Source organism: Procambarus clarkii, chromosome 38 (genome assembly GCF_040958095.1).
Source record: "Procambarus clarkii isolate CNS0578487 chromosome 38, FALCON_Pclarkii_2.0, whole genome shotgun sequence".
Classification (NCBI taxonomy): domain Eukaryota; kingdom Metazoa; phylum Arthropoda; class Malacostraca; order Decapoda; family Cambaridae; genus Procambarus; species Procambarus clarkii.
Window position 1 is genome coordinate 21,999,400 of NC_091187.1, and position 13,326 is coordinate 22,012,725.

Below are 13,326 nucleotides of genomic sequence, written 5' to 3' on the forward strand. Positions count from 1 at the left end.
TAGCCACCACCACCACCAACACCTGGCCCAGCAACAGTGTAGTGTAGCCACCACCACCACCACCTGCCCCAGCAACAGTGTAGTGTAGCCACCACCACCACCTGCCCCAGCAACAGTGTAGTGTAGCCCCCACCACCACCACCCCCACCACCACCACCCCCACCACCACCACCTGCTCCAGCAACAGTGTAGTGTAGCCACCACCACCACCACCACCCCCACCACCTGCCCCAGCAACAGTGTAGTGTAGCCACCACCACCACCACCACCACCTGCCCCAGCAACAGTGTAGTGTAGCCACCACCACCACCATCACCACCACCACCACCTGCCCCAGCAACAGTGTAGTGTAGCCACCACCACCACCACCACCACCACCAACACCTGCCCCAGCAACAGTGTAGTGTAGCCACCACCACCACCAACACCTGGCCCAGCAACAGTGTAGTGTAGCCACCACCACCACCACCTGCCCCAGCAACAGTGTAGTGTAGCCACCACCACCACCACCTGCCCCAGCAACAGTGTAGTGTAGCCACCACCACCACCTGCCCCAGCAACAGTGTAGTGTAGCACCACCACCTGCCCCAGCAACAGTGTAGTGTAGCCACCACCACCTGTAGGCTTCAGAGGGTTAGAAACATTTTGGAACGTCACCGATGTATACAAGCTAGCTGATCGGCTACCCGGCGTTACCCGGGTCTCCCAATCTCCTCCATTTCGGATGTCCAAACCACAGATCAGAAACTAATACTCAACAATACCCCAAGACCAGGGAGCCGGTCGGCCGAGCAGACAGCACGCTGGACTTGTGATCCTGTGGTCCTGGGTTCGATCCCAGGCGCCGGCGAGAAACAATGGGCAAAGTTTCTTTCACCCTATGCCCCTGTTACCTAGCAGTAAAAAAGGTACCTGTGTGTTAGTCAGCTGTCACGGGCTGCTTCCTGGGGGTGGAGGCCTGGTCGAGGACCGGGCCGCGGGGACACTGAAAAGCCCCGAAATCATCTCAAGATAACCTCAAGAAGATAACCCCCCCCCTACCTACCTGCCTGAAGGCTGGAGATGTAAATTCAGTCACCGTTAGCATCGTTGGATCAACATCAGTACAATCAAACCCACATTTTACATTTCCTCGGAGTTTGGTATTCTGAGTGTAGCTGGTCCTTCTTAAAGCAAGGGGGGGGGGGAGGGGGCCTCGACGTGAACCAGCCTATGACACTCTGCATACAGTCACAAGTCACCCTGCAGAGTTTGAGGCTATCTTCAAGCGTCTGGCGTATAATCTCAGACAAATTGAGACATTTTCTTTATGCCAATAAGTCCTAAAATGATCCCTTTCTTTAACACGTAAGGATAGGAACAGACAACTTCTGACTCTTATTAGCATGTTGAGAGCATTACCTTCCCATAGCTCATGGTAAGCCTTACCCCATTAAATTTCCCTGGAACACGACTCGCCAATTGGTTAACGACTAGGGGCCAGATTCACGAACCAGTTACACAAGCACTTTTGAACGTATACATCTTTCCTCAATCTTTGACTTTGGCTTTGGTTACATTTATTACAGTTTACAAGCATGAAATCTTCCCAATCAATTCTTATTGTTATAAACAGCCTCCTGGTGCTTCGGAGCTCATTAAATGTTTAGTAATTATAAACAAAGCCGCCAAAGATTGAGTAAAGATGTACAGGTTCGCAAGTGCTTGCATAACTGCTTCGTGACTCTGGCCCTGGTACCCAATTACTGCTGGGTGAACAGAGGTGAACACTTACTGGCGTCTGGCCAATCCTCCCAGGGCCAGACTAGAACCCAGGCAAATCTACAGTTACCACTGTACCACTGTAGGCTATCGTTAACGGGATAGGTCGTGGACAACGTCCACGACCATCAAAATAGATGTCTTGGATATAAAGTTGCTTTTAATATTAAACCCCCCTGGTAATACCAGCACATGATATCTTTTTAGGCAATAAGAAGTGCAATAACATCAAAGATATGTTATCGTTTTACACTGAATCACATGCCAAGTGATCCTATCATAGACTATTATACCTTTTAAATCCCCAGGTCTACTGAAAGCCAGCGCCCCAAGTAGGATCATCAACGTAACTTCCCGCCAACATCTCGCCCGCCAGACGTTTGATCCAGACGACCTAAACTATGAGAAGACGCCATACCCCGGCTGCACTGCTGTCTACGGTGACACCAAGCTCGCAACCGTCCTCTTCACAGTGGAACTTTCCCGGAAGCTGCGCGACACACGTGAGTTAGGTCGAGGTTTTCAATTTGACTATGTGGAATCCCCCGTGTGGAATCTGGCTTACCTGTTCATCTCTACCCCGCAGGTGTGACCGCGAACAGCGTTCACCCGGGAGTGGTCTCGACGGAGATATTGAATAAAGGAGGAGGAACCCGGCTTCTCCCGTACTATTTCGGCTGGCCAGTGTGGCTCATGGGAAAAGTATTTTATCTACTTAAAGTGCTTTTGTCCAATCTGTTGCACAAACGAATAGTGCATTTGAAAAAATCCACAAGGGCCATGATGAGGCAATGAGTCACAATAACGTGGCTGAAGTAGTTTGACTAGACCACACACTAGAAGGTGAAGGGACGACGATGTTTCGGTCCATCCTGGATTATTCTCAAGTCGATTGTCAAGTAAAGTCGAAACGACGTCGTCCCTTCACTTTCTAGTGTGTGGTCTGGTCAAATCCACCCTTGTGGATTTGTTAATTTGCTATATCACGTTATTGTGATTTGTGTGAATAGTGCTTTAATTATAATTTTGAAAAATATATAAAATGAACCCATTTATCTGCACGTCTTAAATGATAAAATTATTTTTAAAGGATGCAGAACTTGGCGCCCAGACGTTGATCTACCTGGCAGTGTCGGAGGAAGTAGACGGCATCAGTGGGAAGTACTTCGTTGACTGTAAGGTGAGCTGGCGAACGATGTGGTTCACATCCATCTGGCAGCATTAATGTTATAAAGCTTTGTGCCATTTTCTGTTGACTCTTCCCTTTTATAGGACGTACACTGATGCCCCAACCTTCTAAACAAACGTGACTTGACTTAAGCTTTGCCCCCTGTTGCTTATGCCTACCCCCACCTTTTCTTATTCTTACCTTTTAACTTATCTTATTCTTACATTCATCCTATTCTTTCATTATTCTTGCATTCATCCTATTTCTTTATGCTTGCATTCATCCTTTTCTTACATAATTCTTATATTCATCCTATTATTACCTTCTCCTCACCTCACTCTTTTACCCGCTCCTCGCCTTACCTGTTGTTGTTTTAGATTTAGTTACTCAGAACGAAATATCCATGTAGCACGGGCTATGGTGACCCCGTAATTGAGTTTGGTTATTCGCGATAACCTCGTTACTGCGATATTTCGATCAAACTTTTAAATGGAGGTGGGGGGGGGGTGTTCCTTTTTCCCTGTTTCTTTTTCGCTTCTGTTTTAGTGCACTGGTTTTAGTATTGTTTTAATAACATTATCTTGGTGGCGGATGTAGATGCACAGTGTTCACTAGTGTGTCTCATTCCTAAACTGCTTTTCTAATCATTATAATCGCTGTGCAATTTGCATCCAATGGAGCTGTTGTCGTTGGATTAATGTTGAGTTTGATGCGCAGGGCTTCAGTTGCTTCACATTCCAGTAAGTAGTGCAATAGTGGCGCCTCTGCTTCTGTTCCACAGATATGACACTTCAACTAATGGGTATATTATCTCCCAGCAGCACTTGTAACCAAGTCTGAGTCTGTGTATACCTGCTCCTCACCTCACTCTTTTTACCTGTTCCTCACACAAGACTTAATAACACTCCAGGATGGAGTGAAACGTTGTCGCTTCAAAAAGATTAAGACACAGAAAAAGACTTAAGACTGCACAATAGCTTGGGCGATAGAGCTTCGACCTCACACACGTGGAGTCCATGGTTCGAGCCTCCTACAGCCCAGGTGAATGGAATGTCGTCGCTTCTCCATCTTCTGAGGTGTGGTTTGGTCATCATTAAATAAAAAAAAACTACTGTATATAGAAGTGTAAAGGGGTAAACAATACTAAAAGAGAAGCCAGCCAACATTAGTGAGGATGTTAAGAAATATAACAAATGTACAATATAAAGGTGATAGGCTATGCCTGTCTTTATTGGATTCCATAATGTAACAATTAATAAAGTAGTTTTTAACATGATACAAAGAAGTAATTTGGTAAAACTACTAGAACAGAACATATAGTAAATGGTTTTTAAAAGTAGTAAAGTTTAATGGGGCAAACACTTAAAAATAAACACGCATGTCCTATATGATCTTAAGTAATTTTTCAAATGTAGGTGTAATAATTAGATGACGATGAAGAAAGGACAAATCTTCATTTTTTTTAAGCTATCAGGAACACAAGAATATCTCATTGAGCAAAATGTAAGTGAAATGAGTATCTTTTGAACTGGTTGGGAGACGCAAAACTTTGAATTATAATTGAAAAACTATCCAACTATTGCCTTGTTCAAAAATAAAAATAAAAAAGTACCTAATTTCATCTTCATAGTTTCCTATCTAGTGCTTTAAACTCTCACTATATCTAGTGCTTTAAACTCTCACTATATCTAGTGCTTTAAACTCTCACTATATCTAGTGCTACCCAATCCCCCACTATGTACCTAAGCCATACAACTTTACCACTGTCATCATTGTTTTCACCTTATATCGTGGTTGTTATATTGACGCATATCTTATTTCATTACACCTTGAAATAGTTCTCAAATTATGCTACCATGTACTTGTTTATAACCCTTAAATTTTACTTTAATGTATCTACTAATCTGTCAAATTTTCTTACAATGTTTCCCTCCATTGTGTTTCCTTGTCGTGGTGAGGGGGCTCGTGTACACCTCTCTGGGACCGGTGAGGGATGCCTCCGCCCCTTTCCTGTCCCTCTTTGGGAGTTGTACATGCAAATGAACACAAACGTAAGGGACTTGAGTCATCGGACCGCCCACTGGAGGGGTCGCCCGTGAAGGGCTGCCCCAAGTTGATGGCTGGGTGTCCAGGCTGGGGTGAAAGGGAGAATAAGGTCTTTGAACCAGTGTAGGAGAATGGACGAAACAGTAAGACTCTACTGTTAAAAAAGGGAGGTCCGCTGGGCACTACGCACCCCTTCCTGCACTGGCCCATGTTTAGTCTCCCTGGCTGTCCTGGTAGGTGGTATTCCTTGGTTTCAGGCCACCAGACACTTTAAAATACATGATATATGGATACTGACACGACCTCTTACCCAGACTCATGGGGTGGGCGATCAGGCCCCTGCGTCGAACTGTGATGGAAGACCGGGTTCTGTAGCCCCCACAACATTGGGCCCAGACCGGACTACTACCCACCTCCTCTCTCCCCTCCCTCCCTCTATGGTAGGGACGAGCCCCAAGCCCCCAGCGGCGACTACCTCGTCCTCTGGCACAATTCCATCTCTCAATGTGACTACTGTGCCTTTTAACCTCTCTCTCTGTGTCTGTCTGTCAGTTTGTCTGTCTGTCTGTCTGTCTGTCTGTACTCGCCTAATTGTACTCGCCTAATTGTGCTTGCGGGGGTTGAGCTCTGGCTCTTTGGTCCCGCCTCTCAACCGTCAATCAACAGGTGTACAGGTTCCCGAGCCTATTGGGCTCTATCATATTTACACTTGAAACTGTGTATGGAGTCAGCCTCCACCACATCACTTTCTAATGTATTTAATTTGTCAACCACTCTGACACTAAAAAAGTTCTTTCTAATATCTCTGTGGCTCGTTTGGGCACTCGGTTTCCACCTGTGTCCCCTAGTGTGTGTGCCCCTTGTGTTATATAGCCTGCATGTGTGTGTGTGTGGGGGGGGGGGGGGGGTTCAACGCCGTCTTCGCCACGGCTGCACTCGCACGATCCCTTCCCATACTCGTATGTACAACGCCTTGTTTGGTCCTGCTACATGGGCTAAATACTTTTAACTCCAACATCTGGATTCTACTCCTGACAATTTCTCCCTCCATAAACACCTTGTTGATTCGGTAGATGCCTCTGTTACTATTAACCCCACCAAGCTTGGTACATGTCATCGATGATCCTTATCAAGATGCAGCTACCAGCTTAGCCGCATTGTCCTGTATTGGGAAACGCTCGATTAAATGCCAGTGTTGGCACTGTTATCCTCCCGCACCATGTTGCAACTGGTGTTAGGGACCAGAAAAACTGCCACGAGGATATTAAACATGTCCATGAAGCCCAAGGCCATTCTGTCTTCCACGTGGACAAGTTTACTCGACCCCCTCGTGGTCGTCGCCGTCAGCCTCTTCGAGTTGTGAAAATCACCTTTGATAGTAGGGCCCTTCTGCCCTCTATAATTCTTGCTGGTGCCAGATGCTCCGTTCAGGAGTACATTCCCTCTCCTAGACTATGCAATAAATGCTGGAAGTTTGGGCATAATGCCCTGAAATGCACAAGTACTGTGTATCTATGCCCCATGTGTGGGGACGATGATCACTCTTAAGTCCGAGTGCACTTCTCCCCAGGCCCGCTGCTTCAATTGCGGTGACGCCCACTCTACCTTCTCCCGCTCGTGTATACACTAGAAACTCGAGGAAGCCGTCCTCAACTTGAAACACCGGGATCGTCTGTCTTTTCCTGAAGTGAGACTCCAAGTTTGCCGTCTCGCCCCTTTCGCTGGCGTATCTTATGCTCGCGTGTTGCGTTCTATCTCTCCTTGTCCTTCCCACCTTACTCAGTCTTACGACCGTTTCCAGGCCTTAGACCCGAACCCCCGAACTAGACCTTAGACGCCCTCCGCCGCCTCCCCTGTTCCTTTACATTCCGTCCTGAAGGGTCCCCCTCCTGGTTCTCCATCTGAAGTTTCCCCCCTTCCTACCCAGTCTGCCATGTCTCCTGTGTCTTCTTTCCCATCTCCCTCCATTCTTTGTTCTCATCCCTTTCCCCAGTCTCTTGGCCCTGTCTGTCTTGTCCATCATTCTCCCAGCAATCTTCATGTTGTTCGTTCCCGTTTTTCTTCTCCTGTTGAGACAATTGAGTCTGTCGCCCAGTACGTTGTTACTGGAACACCTGTCTCTTTGAGTCAGAAACGTAAGCCTGGCCTCTCTCCTTCCTCCTACCCTGCAGGTAAGAAGGCACCTCTTTCTTCCTCGCGCCCCCCCCTACCTCCAGCTGTCCTTGACCGCCCCTCTCGGTTATCTCCTCCTCCGGACCCTGCCCGTCTGCCTCTGGTCTGTCCTCCCGCTCCCTTCACTCAAGCCTTACTCAATTTACCCATGCCCCCTAATCCTGACTTCTCTGACCCTGATCCTGAGCTTATTTAATATGCTGTGTTCTTCTTTCCCTTTGTTTCTTCATTGTTGCTGTCATTTCTCCTTTTTGACAATGTCTATTCTTCATTGGAATATTCGTGGCTTTTATGCCAACTTCCATGAACTCCAACTTCTGATTACTCAAATTTTCACCAATTTGTGTCTGTCTCCAGGAGCCGATGCTTGGTGCTCGTCCTGGTCACTTTCGTGGTAATTCATTTTTCTCTCCCTCCGTCCCCTTCTTTTGCTGGAGGCCATAACTCTACTGCTCTCTTGATTCGTACTGATATTCCCTTCGTTCAGTCGCCTTTCCAATGTTCTGCGGTCCATATATTTGTGAGTAAATGGTATACAGTTTGTTCCAATTATCTCCGCCCCAAATGTCCAGCTTTCTCTTCCTGAACTTAAGCACCTGTTGGACTCCTTACCAGAGCCTGTGCTCCTGTTGGGTGATTTCAACTGTCGAAATACTCTTTGGGGTGATGTTCTGACAAACACCCGAGATCGCCTTCTCGAACCATTCGTCTTCTCTTCTTCCCTGTCTCTCCTGAATTCTGGTGAACCCACTCATGTGGACTCAAGAACTCGCACCCTTTCCTGTCTTGATCTTTCTCTGTGCTCGTCGTCTCATGGTCATTAGTGGTCATAAGTGATCATTTCCACATCCTCATTACCGTTTTCTTTTTTCACACTCCCCTTTCCTTTCCTAGGTGGCGGTTTGCCAAGGCTGACGAACCTATTCACCCTCCGTGCTTTTCTCCGACCTCTCCACTCTGCCTCTCCCTCGCGCCCTTTTCCTTTTTCATGACACCGTCTTCGATGCTGCCCTCCGTTCTATTCCTCGCTCTACCTCTAGGGGGACGCGGCAGTGCGTTCCCTGGTGGAATGCTGACTGTGCTCCGGCTGTCCGCTGTAAGCGAGTATCCTGGATGAAATACCGGCACCGGCAGACAGCTGATTCATTTTTGTTTCGAGAGGCAAATGTGATGGCCCATAGGACCATCCGTACAGCTAAATGTGAGAGTTGGAAATCATGTTTCCATCATTACGTCCGATATTCCTCTACCGCCGATCTGAAAGAAAATCTGCAAGATAGCGGGTAAGTTCGTTCCAGATGTCTCACCAGTCCTTTACCCCTGATGGTACTCTTGTGGTGGACCCAGTGCAGGTCTCAATCAAACTGGGTTCCCACTTTTCGACTGTTAGCTCTGGTTCTCATCTTCCTCAATCCTTCCTTCCTTCATATGCCCGTTCTTGAATCTCATCCCTTAGATTTCCGTACTCATCTCCGCCTTCCCTATAACGATCCCTTCTCTCTCTCTCTCTTTTTTCGTTCTTTATCTTTCTCTCTATCTATCTTTCTCTTTCTTTGTCTTTCTTTCTCTCTCTTTTTCTCTCTTTATATATCTCTTTATCTCTTTCTCTTTATATCTCTTTCTCTTTACATCTCTATCTCTCTCTCTTTATCTCTCTCTTTATCTCTTATCTGTCTCTTTTTCTGTCTCTTTCTTTCTCTCTTTCTTTCTCTGTCTTTCTTTCTCTCTGTCTGTCTCTTTCTCTCTGTCTGTCTCTTTCTCTCTGTCTGTCTCTTTCTCTCTGTCTGTCTCTTTCTCTCTGTCTGTCTCTTTCTCTCTGTCTGTCTCTTTCTCTCTGTCTGTCTCTTTCTCTCTGTCTGTCTCTCTCTCTCTCTCTCTCTCTCTCTCTGAACTTCTGTCTGCCCTGCCCTTCTACGGCAACAGGCTCAGATGACATTCATTATAAGATGCTTCACCATCTCCCTCCTTGCACGTTTCAGTATTTACAGAGTCTGTACAACGGCTCATTGGCGTTGTACTCTCTATTTGGAAACCAGGGTCTCTCGGGACATTCCTTAAGGACTTCCGCCCTATTGCCCTTAAGAGTTGTCCGCAAACTTGAACGAATGGTCAATGTTCGTCTGATGTCGTTCTTGGAACGCTTCCACCACCTCAACCCCTTCTCAATTAGGTTTTCGCAAGTGGTATAGGACGACTGATGTCCTGGTGAACTTGGAGGTCAATATTCGTACTGCTTTTGCTGCGAAGACCTTCGTTGTTGCTGTCCTTTTTGACCTGGAAAAGGCTTACGACACTACCTGGAGATACCATATTCTGTCCCAACTTCGTTTTTTTGGCTTTCGTGGTAATCTCCCTCCCTTTCTCTAAAGCTTCCTCTCTCGTCGTTCCTTTCGAGTGAGGCTTGGTGCCACTTTCTCTGCCTCTTGAACACTACTTCCTAGTGCACAAGAGAACTGCTAAGTGTTCTGAGCACTACTCTCTTTCTGGTTGCCCTCAATGGTCTTCTTTCCTCTCTTCTGGCGTCTTCTCTGCTCTCTATGTCGAAGATCTTACCATCTTCTGTTGAGGTGATGATTCATCTCTCCTTCAACAGCGGCTACAATTGCGATTGATGCCATGCATTCTTGGGCCACCGATCATGGCTTCAAAATCTCTGCAATTAAAACTTATGCTACTACTTTTACTCGGAAATATGCCGTTCTTCGTCCCTCTGTCACTTTATGGTCATCCCCTTGAGTACAAGGATTCCGCGAAGCTTTTGGGGTTAATCTTTGACACTCGTTTGTCTTGGTCGCTCCATATCTCTTACCTCCGAGTTGAATGCTCTAAGGCCCTTAACCTATTTAAGGTTTTGTCCCATACTTCTTGGGGCGCGGATAGGCGCACGCTTCTCTCTTTACATTCCTCTCTCATCCTGTCTTAACTCGACTATGGTTGCCCTGCTCACTCGTCTGCTTCTCCTTCTACTCTTCGTTGTCTTGATGCTTTGCAACATACTGGGTTGTGTCTCGGCTCTGGTGCCTTTCGTTCGACTCCTACCCTCAGCTTGTATACGTTGACACTGGTTTCTCCTCTCTCCAGGACCGTCGTGATCGTTACAGTCTTCGCTACCTTGTGCGGTCCTTACAACATCCTCACACTCGCCTATGTCGTGCTTTAACTTTTCCCCCCTCCTGTAGTTCCTGTTCCTCTTCACCTCCTCCCTCTTCCTTTCCGGTTGTCTCGCTTGCAAAGTTCTTTCGGTTTGTGTTATCAATATTTCTCCTCGTGTTGTTCCGTCCTTGCCCCCGTGGAGGGTCCTCCTTCCTAAATTTTGTAAATACCTGACTCGCATTACTAAAGCTTTTACCCTACCTACAATTTTGAAACGCCTTTTCCTTGAACACTTTTCTTCACACTATCACTCCATTTCCATCTCATTGATGGGTCTAGTCTGCAGACGATGTAGGCTACTCTGTTGTTTTTCTGACCATACCGATATGTCACCTGCCTCTGGAGACTAGCATCTTCACTGCAGAACTCTATGCTCTTTGTCTACTACTTTCTCGCTGTCATTCCTCCTTTGTCGTTGTAGTAGACTCTCGCAGTGCCCTCATGGCTCTGGACTCCTTTAATCTAGTCCATCCGGTGGTAGTCGAGATTCAACATTGGCAGTTTTTTTTTATCTCCAGTAGATTTAAAACGGTAAAACTTTGCTGGGTTCCCAGCTATATTGGTGTCTCTTCAAATGAGCGTGCGGATGCTGCCGCTAAGGAAGCTATCCACACTTGTCCCATCTCCCGTATAGGTATTCCTTATTCCGACTTTTACCCAGTTATTTGTTCCTCCATCCTTGCCCTTTGGTAGGGTGGTTGGTCGTTTGGTATTGGTAACAAACTGCATGCTCTTAAGAGTAGTGTGTCCCTGTGGCCATCCTCCTACCACCGTAACCAGCGGTGGGAAACGGCTCTGGCGAGGTTGCATATTGGCCATACATGCTCAACTCATGGACACTAATGGAGTGCCGCCCTGCTCCTTATTGTCCAAACTGCATTGTCCCTCCTACAGTCATGCACACTCTTGTTGAATGTCTTGACTTCCAGGACGTGTGTGAGTCTTGCTTTCCGACCATCCCTTGTGGTCACTTGTCCCTCGATAGAATTCTTGGTGAATTGGATCGAATATCTTTGATGTCGTTCGCCTTGTGAGTTTCTGTTCTTATATTAGCATTCTTAGTGATATATAGTGCCGTCTGATTATTCCACACATTTGAGGGTGCTGCATAGCCTTCTCAGCTTGGTGCCTTCATTTTGATAATTACTTACTTACCCTCATGGAGGGTCCCTTTTTGTAAATTTTTGTAAATCCTTGACCCCACGTGACAGAAGCTTTTAACCCTCCTACAGTTTTAAAATGCCGTTTCCTTGCACACTTTCCTTCCCACTCCATTTCCAACTTCACAGATGAGTCCAAGTCTGACAACGGTGTAGGATACTGTTGTATTTCCTGACTACACCTATATGTGTCACCTACCTCCAGAGACTAGCATCTTCATGGCAGACCTTTATGCTATTGTATATGCTCTTCAAGTGCTTTCTCGCTGTCAATCTTCCAATGTTTTTTTAGTTAACTCTTGCAGTGCCCTCATGGCTGTGGAGTTCTTTAATCCTGTCGATCCAGTGGTAGTCGAAATTCAACAGTGGCTGTTTATTTCTAGCAGATTTAAGACAGTAGAGTTTTGCTGGATTCCTAACCATATTGGTTTCCTTAAATAAGTGTGCGGACGCTGCCGCTAGGGAGGCTATCCGCACTTGTCCCATCTCCCATAAAGGTTTTTTTTATTGTCTTCTCGGTTATTCATTCCTTAATCCTTGCCCGTTGGTCTTCTGTTACTGGTAACAAGCTGCATGTTCTTAAGGGTAGTGTCTCCATGGCCTTCCTCTTACCACCATAACCGGCGATGGGAAACGGCTCTGGCGAGGTTACGCATTGCCCATACACGCTTAACTCACGGGCACTTAAGGAGCAGGGCGGTGCTCTATTATTGTCCAAACTGCATTGTCCCTCTCACAGTCGTGCATATCCTTGTTGAATGTCCTGACTTACAGGATGTCCCTGTGTCTTGCTTCCCGACCGTCCCTCGGTGTCAATTGTCCCGCGATAGAATCCTTGGTGAATCGGATAACTTTGCAATCGTTCATCTTATGCGCTATAGTTCACATATTAGTATCCTTAGTGATATTTAGCGCCTTTTGAATATCGAGCACTTTCGATGGTGCTACATAGCCTTCCTGGCTTGGTGTCCCGGCTTATATATTAAGAGGTGATTACACTGGTAAGGATATATGTCTTAAGTTGTTTAAAGTGGCACGAAAATGGTGCAAAAATAATAAGACTAATAATAAACAGCCCTTCAAATCTGTTGCAAAGCTCTTCTGTAATACCTCATATATGAAATATATTAGTATCAGTAAAAAGCAAACCTTCAGTGTAAAATGACAAATACATAAATGTTGCAATGCAAACAAAAAAATTAGCTAGCTGTCATTACAATAAGGTGTACATGTTAGATATAATTGTAGCTATAAACTCGCAGGTAGTTATGTACATTTAAAAATTAAATATATAAATTCGCAGCCTTCAGCAGTAAAAATAAAAACCAAAGCCAGCATTGATGCATGTGCACGACCACACAAACACGACCACTCCAGAGTCTCCTGTCCAAATGCTGTAGTATGCTCTCATCACCAGGAAAGCAAAACCAACGACTTGGCAAAGGACCCTGTGCTAGCTAAGAGGTTATGGGACGCAAGTGAGCGACTAGTGAAGATGAAACCAGAGGAGACGCACTGCTAGACACCCACCACCACCACCACCACCTGCATGCACCCAAACACACTACTTGCCACCTGCTAGCATCAATTATTGGCAAGTTTAAACCACCACCTCTTAACAGGAGATATTATCATATTTCTGATTACTTGGGGTAAAGTTAAGAATTGTATAATTTAGTGTTTTGTGATTTTGTTGAATACCAATTATTTGGTATTTGGCCAAATACTATGACCACAAAATGCCTCCTCTTTAAATGTTCAGTTTTCATTGGTAGCTTGTTTACAATTAGCGAGATCGAAATTTGAGACGAATGCCTTCACTTGCTAATATACCTTGTAAATGCTGTAAATTGTTTTTGTAATTGA

The 13,326-nt window shown here is 45.9% G+C and overlaps 1 protein-coding gene across 4 annotated transcripts in view; it reads left to right on the plus strand.

Annotated features, from left to right (window-relative positions):
• Nucleotides 1-13,310, plus strand: part of LOC138372407 (retinol dehydrogenase 13-like) — a 38,463-nt gene extending 25,153 nt beyond the window's left edge. For 2 of the 4 annotated variants that reach the window (XM_069337869.1, XM_069337870.1), the window contains exons 6-9: nucleotides 2,070-2,264; nucleotides 2,348-2,463; nucleotides 2,852-2,941; nucleotides 12,764-13,310. In XM_069337869.1, coding sequence (XP_069193970.1) covers nucleotides 2,070-2,264; nucleotides 2,348-2,463; nucleotides 2,852-2,941; nucleotides 12,764-12,982 — 620 coding nt within the window. In that variant the 3' untranslated portion in view covers nucleotides 12,983-13,310. Of the gene's footprint in view, nucleotides 1-2,069; nucleotides 2,265-2,347; nucleotides 2,464-2,851; nucleotides 2,942-3,710; nucleotides 3,755-12,763 lie in introns of those variants that run through there. The other 2 variants (XM_069337871.1, XM_069337872.1) reach the window with 2 other exon arrangements.
• Nucleotides 13,311-13,326: the final 16 nt, after the last annotated feature.